Source organism: Schistocerca cancellata, chromosome 1 (assembly GCF_023864275.1).
Source record: "Schistocerca cancellata isolate TAMUIC-IGC-003103 chromosome 1, iqSchCanc2.1, whole genome shotgun sequence".
Lineage (NCBI taxonomy): Eukaryota > Metazoa > Arthropoda > Insecta > Orthoptera > Acrididae > Schistocerca > Schistocerca cancellata.
This window is the reverse complement of record NC_064626.1, coordinates 923,173,276-923,188,975: the sequence shown is the minus strand read 5'-3', so window position 1 is coordinate 923,188,975 and position 15,700 is coordinate 923,173,276. Positions and strand designations below refer to the sequence as shown.

Below are 15,700 nucleotides of genomic sequence, written 5' to 3'. Positions count from 1 at the left end.
TGTCGGGGCACACAGTTTCAAATACCGCTCCATGGCCATTGTTCGGTCTTCACAGCTGAGCTATTTGCCGTCTACCAGGCTGTTCCTTACGTCTGCCACAGCCGACATTCTGCTTATGTCATCTGCTCCGATTCCCTGAGCGCCATCCAGAGCCTCAGTTATCCATATCCGGTTCACCCTTTCGTGCACCGGATTCAACGCTCTCTTCAGCAGCTGGCGGATGATGGTTCTCCAGTTACCTTTATGTGGGTTCCTGGCCATGTCGGTATCCTTGGGAACGAAGCTGCAGATGCTGCGGCCAAGGCTGCGGTCCTCCAGCCTCGGACAGCTTCTTGTTGTGTCCCTTCATCAGATTGTAGCAGGGTCATTTGTCAGCACATTTTATCGCTGTGGCATGCCGATTGGGCTGCACATACGGACAACAAGCTTCGGGCCTTGAAACCTCTTCCCATGGCTTGGACGACCTCTTCACGCCCTTCTCGGCGGGAGGAGGTTGTTTTGGCCAGGTTACGAATTGGACACTGCCGGTTCAGCCGTCGGCATCTGCTGACGGCTGCGCCGGCGCCGTTCTGCCCATGTGGGCAATCGCTGATGGTACGCCACATTTTAACGTCCTGTCCGAATTTTAATACACTGCGTGTTGATGTTGGCCTGCCATGTACTGTGGATGCCATTTTAGCGGATGACCCAGGAGCAGCTGCTCGCGTTCTTCGTTTTATCCACTTGACAAACCTGTCTAAGGACATTTGATTATGCTGCTTTTTTTTTAAATCCTATGCCTGTCAATATGTCTTTTATAGTGTTGTCCCTTTAAGTCGCTGTTTTAGCCTTGTGCCTCGCGTTGCATTCCTAACTTAGTCTGGGCGCTAATGACCGCTGTAGTTGTGTGCCCATAAAAATACCTCCCTCAGCCACCAACTGTGGTGGAAACACCACCACCAGGCCCTGGACCTGATGTGGACGTGGGGCTCATGCTATTGTCACCGGTCCTACTTTGTGGGTTGGCACAAGGTGGACTGCAATGCTGCCTGTGCCCCAAGTACTTCCAACCATATGCCCCAGTATCAGTACATCACTTGTCAGAGCCTCACTAAGGAAGACTGCAAAAACATCTCAAGAGTCCGACGTGTTCCCCAAGGGAAGCCGAATGAAGTAATGTGCACACATTTGAAAGCTGCCTGTATTAGCAAGGCATCCGCAAGAATACACCATGAAAGAGCAATACTGCGAACTACCGATGAGCCCGCCACGGGCGAGTGCCTATTTAAACCTTGCTGCACTACGCTTGTGTTCAGTTATCATGTTATTACTTCTTGTGTACTGTTGCCTTGTCATCTTACTGTGATCAATGTATGCTATGGCGGTGGCGTACATGCCACAACCGAATAAACTACCAACTTTCTTGGTTGTATTGTGTGTCCAAGTTAAAACACTTAGCTGAAACAAGAAGTGAATAGTACCAAAATACTTAAATTCTATGAAACAAGAAGTGAATAGTGCCAAAATACTTAAATTCTATATGGAATATATGTGTATATTCCATTGGTGGCAGTGTTTTCAGTGGGATAAAGAACTAGAGTGTTCGTAGTGAAGCTATTTACAGTTCCAAATCTTAAATAATTGAGTTAAGGTAAAAATCAAATGTGGATCAAAGAAGTCTAGAAACTTACCTCATATACTGTAATAACAGGATATATTGGGGAAGCCTCAAAGAATGTAGTGCATAAATTTATCAATAACATTAAGATAATAGAGAAAATAGTTGACTTTACCAGCTGCAGCAGGGCCAGGGTTTCATGTGATATTGTAATAAATGTTTCATATGAAAGTTACATTGAGTGGTTAGCTAGCAAGCAGGATTATGTTACATGTCTTGTGGAGAAAAACAGACCCCAGATTTAAAAATTAGTTATTACAGAGTAAGGAGTAAGTGCCTTATAGTGTTTACCGTATCATTGACTATAGGCTTTGGTTGTATGTTAAGAAAGGTAGGAAAATATTCCTGGTTAGAAAATAGGACAAGAAACAGCTTGCTGATTACATGAACAGCCAGCATCAGACTTTAGTATAAGGGGCCGAAAATTTTAGAATCAACAACAAAAATTCAAGAATGTTTACATGTAAGTTATCTTCTCTTCAAGATTGTGAGGGATATGTAACACCAGCTTTGATTCAACAGGCAAATTACTAAGTTACTATGAAGGCAAGATAGCACCATGACAGACCTGAACAAAACCAAAGTCTTGAGGAACAGTGTGTGAGGAGTGTTTCAACCTGAATAGGACTCCAACTGGATTCTTTCTCTCTCTGATATCTCCAGCCTCCCCAAAATAAATAATTTTTACTGGCTGTGCTGTCTCTCGAGATTTACAGTGGATTACTTCCAAGACTGTACACACTTGTTCATACTTTTTAGCTAACAATCAGAGCTTGGTGTTGGGTGGGAGCATAGGGTGTACCTCTCTTTGCAATCCTGTTAAACAGAAGCAACTTGAGAATGCCAAATTAGTACGGAACTTTCAGTAATTTAAAGGTTGGCAATATAACACATATTAATGGTTTGGGAACAGTGAATTGTAATGTATTTAGTCATGCTAGGAAGGATAATTAGGCAATTGGTCATTACTGCAGGTGTACTGTAGTTCAAGAACGTAACTTCCAAAAAAGGGAATCGTTAGTTACATAAATACTGACACTGGATTCTTGTGAGCTGTACAGATGTCAGAATTAGTAATGATGACATGAAGCTCAGACATGCGCCTTTGTATTCAAATAATCTTCAGTGAAAACTGAAATACATCTGCCAGTTAGTTTCACTTAATTATAAATGTATCAAAAGCAGTTGCATCTCCGGAACACAATTAGATGACAATAAAGTGAACAGAATTCCTGTTAAATCCTGTAATTAACTTCCAAATGAATAATCAGTACTGTTAATTATTTGGAGTGTTATCACACGATAAGCAAACAAGTATGGACCAAATTAAACTGAGTCCCTAGAAAATAGCTCAGGCATAAATGGTCACTTTCAAATCATTGGCCTTATGATGCCACCAAACAACACTGCATCCACATAGAAACAATAAGATACAGAGGCATTGTTTTTATTAGTGTGGACACTTCATGTACCACTAACAGAAATAAGTTTTAAAAAACACAAATAACAAGGAGATTAGAAAATTTATAAGAGCACTAAAAAGCAGTAGTTCTGCTGTTTATGATGGTGTTTTTATCAGAATATTAAAATATTGTGGTGACTTGATAGATGACCCTTGAGCCATCTTTGTAATCATCGTTGACTTCAGACATGTTTCCCCGACAGATTTAAACATGGTGTTGCAACACCCAAGTATAAAAATGGAACCAACCAAGGTAACACAGTAGTTAGCACACTAGTCTCGCATTGAGGAGAATGATGGTTTGAATTCCCATCCAGCCTTTCAGATTATATTTTCCATGATACCCCTAAATTACTCAAGGCAAATGTTGGAATTGTTCCTGTGTAAAGGGCATGGCTAATTTCCTCCCATACCTCGAGCTTGTGCTCTGTCTCGTGAAATGACCTTGTTGATAGGATATTAAACACTAAATCTCCCTTCTTTCTATAAAAAAGGAGATAAACTAACCACCTCTAATTACAGACATATTTCTCTCCTTCCAGTCTTTTCAAAAGTGTTTGAGAAAGCAGCTTGTCATAAAATATTAATTTATTCTTCTGCGGAGAACTTGCATACTGCCTCATAGTTTGAGTTTTGTAAAAGATTCTCCACAGAGAACTCACAAATGAAGACCAGGCAGAGCTAAACAAGAAAAATTATCCTGTTGGTTTATTCTGTGACTTAGCCAAAGCCTTTTTGTGAGGACACAAATATCTACTTGGAAAGGAAAAATAAAGATTAGGGTTTAATGTCCCATTAATGATGAGGTCATTAGAGACAGAGCAGAAGTTCATATTGGAGGAAGGATACCGAGGAAGATCGGCCCTGTCTGTTCAAAGGAAGCACCCTGGCATTTGCTGTAGGCAAATTAAGGAAACCATAAAAAACCTAAATCTGGATGCTTAAAAAAGGATTTGAACCACAGCTCTCCTGAACACTAATCCAGTGTCCTAAGCACTGTACCACTTCACTTAGTTCTATACGCAGCCTTATAATATTGTGGCATTAATGAGATTACTCTTGCATATACTGGTCTTAATTTAATAATGAAAAGCAGAGAATCACATTATCAGGCTCTAACACATAAGTGAAGCTAATGTGAGAATGGGAAAGTGTGACAGGAAGGGGTCTCACAAAGATAAGAACTAGGTGTGCTGTTGTTCGAATCCTACATAACTGACGTCCAGTGGCAAAAGCATACCAATTCAGTGTCTAAAATGAACATTAGCAGATGCAGCTCAGACGATAGCCAAACAAGCCCATGGGGTAGTCATAAAGTTTTAATTATTACCTCAAAAAAGTAAAGTCGCTCAACTAATTGTGCAAGAACTTGATTTTGGAAGTAGCAGAAATGTTTCTGCTGTGTCAGGTCAATCCAGGTCAGTAAGGAAGTCTTCTGTATTGGGCTGACGCAGCTGCAATATTTCCATTGCTACCAGAAATGAAATTACCACATGAAACACCACTTTACCATGTAGTTGCATCATTTTGTTTGGGCTCCTGTAGTATCTTTAAAAAAGAAATAAATAAATAAAAAGAAGAAATACATGATTTTATTTCTTTCAACGTGATAATTAAAACTTCATGACTGCCCCTTCTAATAGTGCTGCTAGGTCAAGAGTTTGTCTTAATCTAACACACACTCATATTATGCAATTTCAATTATGGACTAATGACCTGGTGGCACCAGAAAGAAGGCATTAATGGTAATACATTAAATGAAACACATTGTATAAGAATACTTGTTGTCCAGTTAAAATGAATTCAACATGTACAGGATGGGCAAAGTAAAACTGCCACAGAAAACATTTACAATAAAATTAATCCAGGATTGGCCCTTGTTAACGAACATCTCGGAGGATGACATAAATGGTGATTTTTGATGTTGATGCAGTGCTGTGCTCAATTTATTGAAGTGTGCTGCAGTTCTGCCTGAAGGGTAACATCAATAGGGTTTTCGGTGTTCTGCTGCAGCTACTCCAGTGTGTGCAGACTATTTGAGTACACTTGACCATTCAATTTGCCCAATACATTACATGGACTCTGTTTATTGTCCTCTCCTCACCGAGCACCTCATCCACTCATGACAATTTGTCTTGCTAAAAGTATGTATACGGTCATTCATAATCTGTGAGTTGATCCATATATGGATTAAACAGTTTCTGGATGTACTGGTTAGTGTTAACAGTTTGGTTAAAGAATCATATGATGCGGACACCAGACATTGTGCACTAAGTACCAATCTTGAAATTGTGCAACAGCTCTTCAGAAGTACTGATGGAGATTTTCTGATGAACAGAAGTACATGTTCTGTGACTTCACACCCGTTATAGGCTGAACCAGTCTTCATACGAGGAAATTAAAACTGAAGATCCGAAAGTTCTGATTTCACATCACTCAGACACCTCAATAACAACTTTATATGCAAAATTTGGTCTGGGGACTTTAATTTGTGCAGAACAGTAAATTTGTAAGGATAAAGATTCAGGTACTTTATGATAATATTTTGACATGATGATCTCTGTTTTCACTTGTACACATAAACAGCATTGAACTTTTGTTGGACTTCATTCTGGGCTGTCCTTCAGTCAAGCAATGTTTTCTAGTGTTCAAATGCTTTTCAGGTAGTTACAGCTTTTATTCACTGCAGAGCCCTTTTTCGACTATTTTACCACTAAGTTTTGTATTTAAGCCCTTTCTGGAGGTTTTCAAGGAATATTTCACATCTTAAACTCTTGTATAAACACTTCCACACAGGCTGTAGCTAAGCCATGTCCCCTCAAGCCCGCTTCTCTCACTGACTCACTTGAACATGACGACACAGCAGAGTACACATACAGAACACATGGGAAATGCACATGTACAGACATGTGATACAACCGATTAGTGTACCCAAATCATGATTTGCAGCATTTGCTGTAATAGGCAGTGCTCCTGTACTTTAAAAAGGATCAGTTTCATGTCAGACTTAAAAATATTTTTTGGGCCAGTTTCATTTTTCCCATCCTGCAGATAAACTAATCAAAAAGCTCAGTTCAGTGTGTTTTGACCTTATGAGCACCGTTCATTTTGTTGAGCTAAAAGCAGATGTGTTGCTTATCTTGCATGTTGTCCCTCCCTAGAAAGTAGATAATCTTACATTTTGCATCTTGCAGTAAGCCTTTTTAAGGCTCGTGGCTTTCTTATACTCACTTCTCCAAACATTTATTCCTTAGTACTTTAGGTTGCTGACAAAAAAAAGTTTTTTAACTGAACTGTTATCTACTCAGTCACAGTACAAGATACAAAGATAATATTCACATAGACTTTGATCTTTGACTAGAGTCCAGAGTGGCATTACATAGCCTGGTGAGATGCTGTTCAGCGAACTCCCACTGGATCATGAATAGTAATGCACTGTAAATAGGACTCAGTATTTACAGGTGTAGGTAAATATTTTCTTTGAAAAATACCACTGTAATCAATGTGAAGTTACTGTTACCTATTCGTTATAACAGAGGACACAGCAGCAATATTGTGAAAAGTATAGTTGCTACTCACCATATAGCAGAGATGCTGACTCGCATAAGGCACAACAAAAAGGCTGTGGGAAAGTGAACTTTCAGCCAGCAGGACTCTTGTCAAAAATAAACACACACACACACACACACACACACACACACACACACACACACACACACACTCATGCAGCTCAGACACACTTGACCACAGTCTCTGGCAGCTGAAGCCAGCCAGAGATTGTGGCCATGTGTGTGTGAGTTGCGTTTGCATGAATGTGAGCGTGTATGTTGTCTATTTTAAATGAAGGCCATGTTGGCCGAAAGCTCCCTTTCTGACAGGATTTTTGTTGTACCTACCAGTGACTCAGCATCTCTGCTATATGGTGAGTAGCAACTATCCTTTTCATAATTTTATTACATTCCATCATGGATTTTCCATTGTTTGATTTTGTGTTGTAGGACACAGCAGCTTATTTAAAGGTAGCAGATTTCTTTCTAATCTACTTGATTAAATTTAACTGGTATAGAGATATGGTGATAGTTTACCTTTTTTTTTTTACACTATGACTGAATGAATGAAAGACTAGACAAATGAATGCTCTGTCACACAGAAAGTTCTCACAAATATTTCGGAAGAGTGCAGGACATTAAATGATAATTGTATTTATCTTCATAAATTACAAGAACACATTATTATTTAAAAAATAAAAGCTATTTCATTTTAGAATGTATCTCATTTAATCACCTTGGATTCTGAAATCAAAGTGTGTTTGGGAGAAAAAAAAGTTTTTTTTTTTTTTTTTTCTGTAGGCTATGTGGCAGTAAAGGATGGGATCAGCCTCTTCTACTCCTGGCTCTACCAAAGGGGTCAAGGCCTAAAGATAGAGTAATTCTTCGTACTTTCACTTCAACAAGACCACAGGTAAGATATATTTTTGTTATGACATTTCTTCACTTTTAAAATTGTAATATTGCTTTTTATTCTATTCGCAAACTATAACGACAACACATGTTCATGGAATATGTCATTATATTAAGTGAATTAATTTGTCCAAAAATTTATTTCATGAATATTTTTTTTTCTCCATTTTAACAGAGGTGTAAACAAAAAACCAAACAGTGGAGTAATTTATTTGAAATTCATATTTAACTGAAAGGAAAACCTTTTTATAAAACCTTACTTCAATTACTTAAGCTACACATACTTTTTTTTCAGTGTGAAATTATGCATATATTAAATGAATCTTTGAAAAGAATAGCATGTTATTATCCTGTGCAAGCCTCTTCATCTCTGAATAACTACCGCAACCTACGTCTTTGTGCATCTGTTTACTATATTCATCTCTTTGCCCTCCTCTCTGGTTTTTACCCGTTCCCCCCCCTCCCTTCCCTTACCCCCCCCCCCCCCCACTTCCCTCTGGTACAAAATTGGTGGTCCCTTGATGCCTCAGAATAAGTGTAATCCCTCCTTCTAGTTAGTTTGTGTCCCAAATTTCTTTTCTTCCCAGTTCTATTCAGTACTTCCTCATTAGTTATGTGATCTACCCACTCAGTCTTCAGCATTCTTCTGTAGCACCACATCAAAATCTTCTTGTCTAGATTGTTTATCATCCACATTTTTTGCTTCCATACATGGCTACAATCCAGACGAATACCTTCACAAAAGACTTTCTGGCACTTAAATCAATATTAGTTGTTAGATTTATATTCTTCAGAAATGCTTTTCTTGCCATTGCCAGTCTATATTTTATATTCGGTATGCTTCGGCCATCATCAGTTGTTTTGCTGCCCAAGTAGCAAAACGCGTCTACTACTTCAAGTGTCTCATCTCCTACCCTAATTCCCTCAGCATTACCTGATTTAATTAGACTACATTCCACCCTGTCCATTCCCTACATTCCACACTGTCCATTCCATTCAGCAGCTCTTCCAAGTTTTATGCTCTCTCTGACAGAACAACAATGTCATTGGCAAACACCAGAGTTTTTATTTCTTATGCCTGGACTTTAGTTCCTACTCCAAATCTTTCCTTCCCTTTACTGATTCCTCAGTGTACAGATTAAATAACATCAGAGATAGGCTACAACCCTGCCTCACTCCCTTCTCATCCACAGCTTTGCTTTCATGCGAGTCGACCCTCATGACTGCTGTGTGGTTTCTGTACAAATTGTAAAAAACTTTGCACTCCCTTGTATTTTACCACTGCTGCCTTCAGAATTTTGAAGAGAGTATTCCAGGCAACATTGTTGAAATCTTTCTCTAAGTCTACATATGCTATAAATGTAGGTTTGCCTTTCCTTAACCTATCTTCTAGCATAATTCATAGGGTCAGTATTGCCTCGCATGTTCCTCCTCTTCTCTTGAATCCAAACTGATCTTCCCTGAGGTCGACTTGTACCAATTTTTCTACTCTTCTGTAAAGAATTCATTTTAGTATTTTACAACTTTGACTTATTAAAGTGATAGTTCAGTAATATTCACACTGGTCAGCACCTCCTTTCTCTGCAATTCGAATTATTATATTCTTCTTGAAGTGTGAGGGTATTTTGCCTGTCTCATACATCTCGCTCACCATATGGAAGAGTTTTGCCATGGGTGTTTCTCCCAATGCTATTAGTAGTTCCGATGGAATGTTATCTACTCCTGGAGCCTTGTTTCTGTTTAGGTTTACCAGTGCTCTGTTACATTCTTCTAACAGTATCATATCTCCCATCTCATCTTCTATTCTGTCCTCTCCATCTCTATAATATTGTCCTCAAGTTAATCTCCCTTGTATAGACTCTATATATACTCTTCCACCTTTTAGATTTCCCGTCTTTACTTACGACAGGTTTTCCATCTGAGCTCTTGATATTCATGCAGTTGCTTCTCTTTTCTCCAAAAGGCTCTTTAATTTTGCTGTAGGTGGTAGCTACTTTTTCTCTAGTGATATATGCTTTTATATCCTTACATTCCTGGTTAGCCATATTGTACTACTGTCAATCTCCTGTTTTAGACATTTCGCCTGCTTCACTTGTTGCATTTTTATATTTTTTCCTTTCATCAGTTAAATTCAGTATCTCTTGCATTATCCAAGGATTTCTAGTAGGGCATGTCTTTTTACTTATTTGACCCTGTGCTGCCTTCACTATTTCATCCCTTAAAGCTACCCATTCATCTTCTGCTGTATTTCTTTCCCCTGTTCTAGTCAACTGTTGCCTAATGCTTCCTCTGAAACTCTCAGCAACCTTTTTTTCTTTCAACTTACCCAGGTCCTGTCTCCTTAATTTCCTACATTTTGCAATTTCTTCAGTTTTAATCTACAGTTCATAACCAATAAATTGTGGCCAGAGTCCACATCTGCCCCTGAAGTGTCTTACAGTTTAAAACCTGGTACTGAAATCTCTGTCTTACCATTATATAATCAATCTGAAACCTTTTGGTGTCTCCAGGTCTCTTTCAGATAAACAGCCGTCTTTCATGTTTCTTAAACCAAGTGTTAGAAACGATTATATTATACTGTGTGACAAATTCTACCAAGTGGGTTGTCCTTTTATTTGTTTCCCACCAGTCCATATTCACTTACTATTTTTCCTTGTTTTCCTTTTCCTATTACTGAATTCCACTCCCTCTTCACTTAAATTTTCATCTCTCTTAAGTATGTGAATAATTTCTTTTATCTCATCATACATTTCTTCAATCTCTTCCATCACCTGTGGAGATAGGTGGCATATAAATTTGGACTACTGTTATTAGTGTTGGCTTTGTGTCTATCTTGGCTACAATAATACATTCACTATGCTGTTTATAGTAGCTTACATGTATTTCTATTTCCTTATTCATCACTGTACCTACTCCTGCATTACTCCTATTTGATTTTGTATTTGTAACCCTGTATTCACCTGACCAGATGTCCTGTTCCTCCTGCCACTGAGCTTCACTATATCTAATTTTACTCTATCCATTCCCCTTTTTAAATTTCTAACCTACCTGTCCGATTAAGGTATTATTTCATGCTCCGATCTGTAGAATGCCAGTTTAGTTTTGCCTGATGACAACATCCTCATGAGTAGTCCCCGCTCAGAGATTTGAAGGGGGACTGTTTTACCTCCAGAATATTTTACCCAAGGGGATGCCATCATCATTCAACCATACAGTAGAGCTGCATGCCCTCAGGAAAAATTATGACAGTTTCTTCTTGTTTTCAGCCTTTCACAGTATTAGCACAGCAAGGTCGTTTTGGTTGATGTTACAAGGCCAGGTCAGTCATCCAGACTGTTGCCCCTTCAGCCACCCGAAAAAGCTCTTCAGGGACCACACATTTGTGTGGCCTCTGAACAGATATCCTTCTGTTGTGGTTGCATCTATGGTATGGCTATCTCTATCGCTGAGGTACGCAAGCCTTCCCACCAACAACAAGGTCCATGGTTGAGAGAAGCATTTAAAGTATTCCAGCAAGCGTTAATTAAACTAGTCATCCTATCAAGGGAACACCGTCACTGTTAAAGTTTTTAATGTTTGGGATTGCGGAACATTGACCGATAAGTTCAAAACCTGAAATTTCTTCCACAGAATAACCTACAGCTGTAACAGTGACACCCATCAAGATGTGATTCACAAAGACAGTTATTGATTTCCGTACATTATGCTGTGGCAGTGTACATCAGCACATAAGAGAAACCTGACACAGTTTTAACACAGGACTTTAACACACATTTTGCCAAACTGCTGACTCAAATTAATTTATTGCGTTTAATACAAATACTGGGACCAGTTCCTTGTGCAGGAAATTTGCAGTCATATTAAAGGGAGAGAAGCACTGTCACATAGGTAATACATTCAAGTCCAGATACAAAAGCACAGATTATCAACAAAATTGCAATACATAATAAGTAAATAGAAATCCCAAGCCAGTAAGACTAAGAAGGATGATCTACAATAGTTTTTAAAAATAATGAAATGCACACAACAGAGTGGTGTTCCGCTATGCTTCTATCATATGCCAGCCAATCTGACATGATGTAACACCAGGCGACTCAGTATTGTCAAGTCTTGTCAGGTGGTGCACTGTTGTCAAGGCTCTAGCTGCAATTTGTAGACAAGCAGCATCCATAGAGACTCTGTCAATATGCCATCTTCTGAGTCTGACTGGGATGCATTACATCCCATACTGTGATTAGGAAACAGTAAGCTTGAAGATAATCAATTGTTGTAATATGTGTATACTGTCTTGACCATAACACTGTTGTAAGCACATTTCTGTTAGAATTCTGTTATCAAAACAATGCCACCGTAAAAAAGCCCACATATTTTCCACTGAGTGAGTCTTTATGCATGCAAAAATCAGTGAAAATGCTTGGCTGCTGTCTGGCAAATATCCACATCTGCTGAGATTTTCAGTACCAATTGCACTTTTCCGTATTTTCTTAGTTGTTAATAACATCATAATAATGAAACTTCCTGGCAGATTAAAACTGTGTGCCCGACCGAGACTCGAACTCGGGACCTTTGCCTTTCGCGGGCAAGTGCTCTACCAACTGAGCTACCGAAGCACGACTCACGCCCGGTACTCGCAGCTTTACTTCTGCCAGTATCTCGTCTCCTACCTTCCAAACTTTACAGAAGCTCTCCTGCGAACCTTGCAGAACTAGCACTCCTGAAAGAAAGGATATAGCGGAGACATGGCTTAGCCACAGCCTGGGGGATGTTTCCAGAATGAGAATCATAATAATGTTAGGATGACAGGGATTTTTATTTTCTTCGCACAATGTTCTTTTATCCAATTTAGTGCCATCTGCAAACAGTTTCTGACCTACAAAATTAATTTTTAAAATTTTGCAGTAGTGATTGACCACTAAGGGTACCTGTTATTCAGGTTATGGTTTTGCAACAGTTTCTTTGCAAGCAGTACGCCATTCTTAATGTTGGGTACATTCTTGAAACAACAGCCTACTCTGGTTTTACCAGAAATAAAATTTGTCTTTATGTTCCACAAATGTTTTTAAATGTTTAATAGATAAACACAATCCAGTAACTTTGTGAAGGATTAGAACCGTTCCCCCTCCCCATCCTGTAACCCTTACTCACAGCATTAGTACCTAGGAGTTAGTGATGTGCCAATGGAAGGAAGTTATTTATTGACATTGACTCAGCATATTACTGAAAAACTGAATGACATTAATTTTTTTATGTGTATGGTTTGGATGTTTATACAAATGCAAAGAGATCATTTGCTTTTTAAATGTGAAATGTGTATGCATATTATATGTTTTAAGAAAAATTTTTGTCCACAGGCAATAGTGGAATGGGTAAGAGAACAGCTGTCCATCAGAGTAAAAAGAGTGAAAAGTGTTGAGGAAGTTCAGTCAGAGTGGTTCGGTGAGGATGAAGCAGCTGTTAATGCACAAAACAGTGAAGTCCGTGTGCTGTTATTGACTCATCTTTTACATCCACCACTCTTCCTGGCAGCACTCAGTGTGAAATTCACAGGACGAATCAAGTTTGGCGTGTTTACTGTGAAAAAAGAGGATGCAGAAATGGTGCGCAAGAAACTTGGTCTGTCAGATCAGAAGCTTCCAGCATATGTTGTTGCGACACCAGAGAGGAAGGTTGTTTATGGTCGCAGAAAATTTGAACACTTCAATTATGCTGCTATGAACCTCTTCCTTCGTTCTGTACAGCCAGAAACTAATGATGTCTTCCTGTGTAGCTTAGTGCTGGTCAACATGCTTGTTAGTATTCGGATGTTTCAGGTATAGTTTCAGTTCTTTTTTTAAGTTATTACTGTATATTTACTTATCTTGTGAGCTTCATAAAAGATAAAATTCAGAAAACATGAAAGACATTTTTTCTCTGCTTTGGCTGTTCAAAAGTAGAAGCTCGCACTTAAACTACCATCATTTGGTTATTCAGTATCTGATTTAAATGATGCCCATTCAACATTATTCTGCAATATTTGCACTTTGACCAGGTTTTTCTTTTACGAGTGCAAATTTATTTATGTATTTGTTTCCACTGGACAGATATTTTTCAGTGATTACTTATGGCTTTAACCACAAATTGTGCGCTAGTTGACAGCAAGTGAGGAGGACTTATGAATGTGCTGCTGATCTTGGAGAGTTGTTCATTCATAACAAAATATTTTATTTCAGTACCTTCTCCCTCTCCCTCTCCCTCTCCCTCTCCCTCTCCCTCTCCCTCTCCCTCTCCCTCTCCCTCTCCCTCTCCCTCTCCCTCTCCCTCTCCCTCTCCCTCTCCCTCTCCCTCTCCCTCTCGAGTACTGTTAACTATTAAATTTGTTAATATTCCCCCCCCCCCCCCTCCCAGGGGACATGCAGTTCTTGAGTGAGTATGTGCATGGTGAGCATGGGATTCAAAGTCACTGCAGTACTTCTTCCTTTCCTGTGCTGCAGTTTTATGTTCTGAGTATATCTTTTCTCAGATTTATTCTCTAGCACAGATTTCCTACTAAAAATCTAGCTTGCTTGCAGGATATAGAAGCCCCTCCCACTTTGTTCCTTTATTTTACACCAAACAATGGTAAATCTAGGATGGACCAATGACAATATTGCAAAAAGAATAGATTGCTACCACAATACAGTGGAGATGTTGAGTCACAGACAGGCGCAACAAAAAGACTACTAAACAAGTAAGCTTTTGGGAAATGGCCTTCTTCTGAATTAGACAGCATACACACACAAACATTCACACAAATGCAACTCCTACCCCCTGACCACTGTTTCTGGCTGCCAAGGCCACACTGCGGAGGCTAGACTGGCTGGTCTCGACAGCCAGAGACGGTGGTTTTGTGTGTGTGTGTGTGTGTGTGTGTGTGTGTGTGTGTGTGTGTGTGTGATGGTCATAGCCCCTAGCTATGCAGGGAATGCACTATTGATGCTCGAGCTGTCGCCTCCCACATACGCCAGGGATTAGGCGCCTGTCCATTTAGGGGCTTCGAGACTCTGGGCCGTGCCATCAAGCCAGATGGCCTTTGCTCTGGCTGAGTGGTGCCCATGGGGGAACCCTCATTTGGATTATGTAGTATCATGGTGGGTACCTGACACTATGAAAAGACCAAGGTACCACCCAGCGCTCACAAAACTCTGGCAGTCTCTTCACACAGACCACAATTCAGTGCACATCATTAAGATCCTAGGCACTTTTCTTTCATGGCCATACCATGAGAAAAAAGCAAAACGAAATGGCTTGCAGACACTTATTCTCCTCAGTTCCTAGTTTGTAGTCACAGACAGAGGGTCCATTCTCTCTGCAAACTCAGTGTTCTTTTTGGAGAATATTGAAAACATATACAGTGAACTGTCTTTCCTTAGTAAATTACAAAATGGTTCCATTGTTATTTAGAAGCCAAATCATACCCAGTCTTGGGCATCATTCTCTTGGAATTCCATGATACACATCTTACCATAACACCCCATAAGAATGTAAACATGCAGGGTTTCATTTTCCACCAGGACTCAATGCAGCAGATGGATGAAAAACTACATGAACAGTTGGAGAAGTGTAGGATCCATTGTGGCCCGCCGGACCACAAATTTGACGCTAGAGCATTCATGCTCACTTTTCAGTGGGGTTCACTTCCAGAGGAGTTCAAAACCATGATTTACTGCTGTGATGTGAAGCCATATTTCCCATCCCCAATATGACACTTAGAATGCCAGTACTTGGGGCTTATGTCTTCCTGGTGTACCTATGACCCAATTTGTGAAGAATGTGGCCAGCCACTTCATGAAAATTCACAACATGCGCCACCACATGTCTGTGTCACTTGCAGGAAGGACCACCTTTCCCATTCCTGAAGTCTGCTATCCTAATCGAGGAATGCAAAATACATGAACTGTAGGTCTTCGATCGCCTCTAATATTTTGAAGTTCGGAAAAAATATGATACTTTATATCCTGTCTTCATTGTATTGATTTTTGCCGCTATGTGGCCACGTCGTCAGTGGTACCTGATGTATTTACTCCCTCAGTGTCGCCCTTTGGTAGTGGTGCAAATAAATTGGACTATTGGGGCAGTAGGCCCTCCCCCTTGTGGTACCTGCAG

At 39.7% G+C, this 15,700-nt stretch overlaps 1 protein-coding gene across 2 annotated transcripts in view; it reads left to right on the top strand.

Annotated features, from left to right (window-relative positions):
- The window catches only part of LOC126191336 (E3 ubiquitin-protein ligase RNF103-like), a 428,517-nt gene that overhangs the window by 34,457 nt on the left and 378,360 nt on the right, over positions 1-15,700 (top strand). For both annotated transcript variants that reach the window (XR_007538339.1, XM_049932174.1), the window contains 2 exons: positions 7,469-7,580; positions 12,931-13,389. Coding sequence is in view for 1 of the 2 variants with exons in the window: in XM_049932174.1 (XP_049788131.1) it covers positions 7,469-7,580; positions 12,931-13,389 (571 nt within the window). In the remaining variant the exon portion in view is untranslated. The remainder of the gene's footprint in view (positions 1-7,468; positions 7,581-12,930; positions 13,390-15,700) is intronic.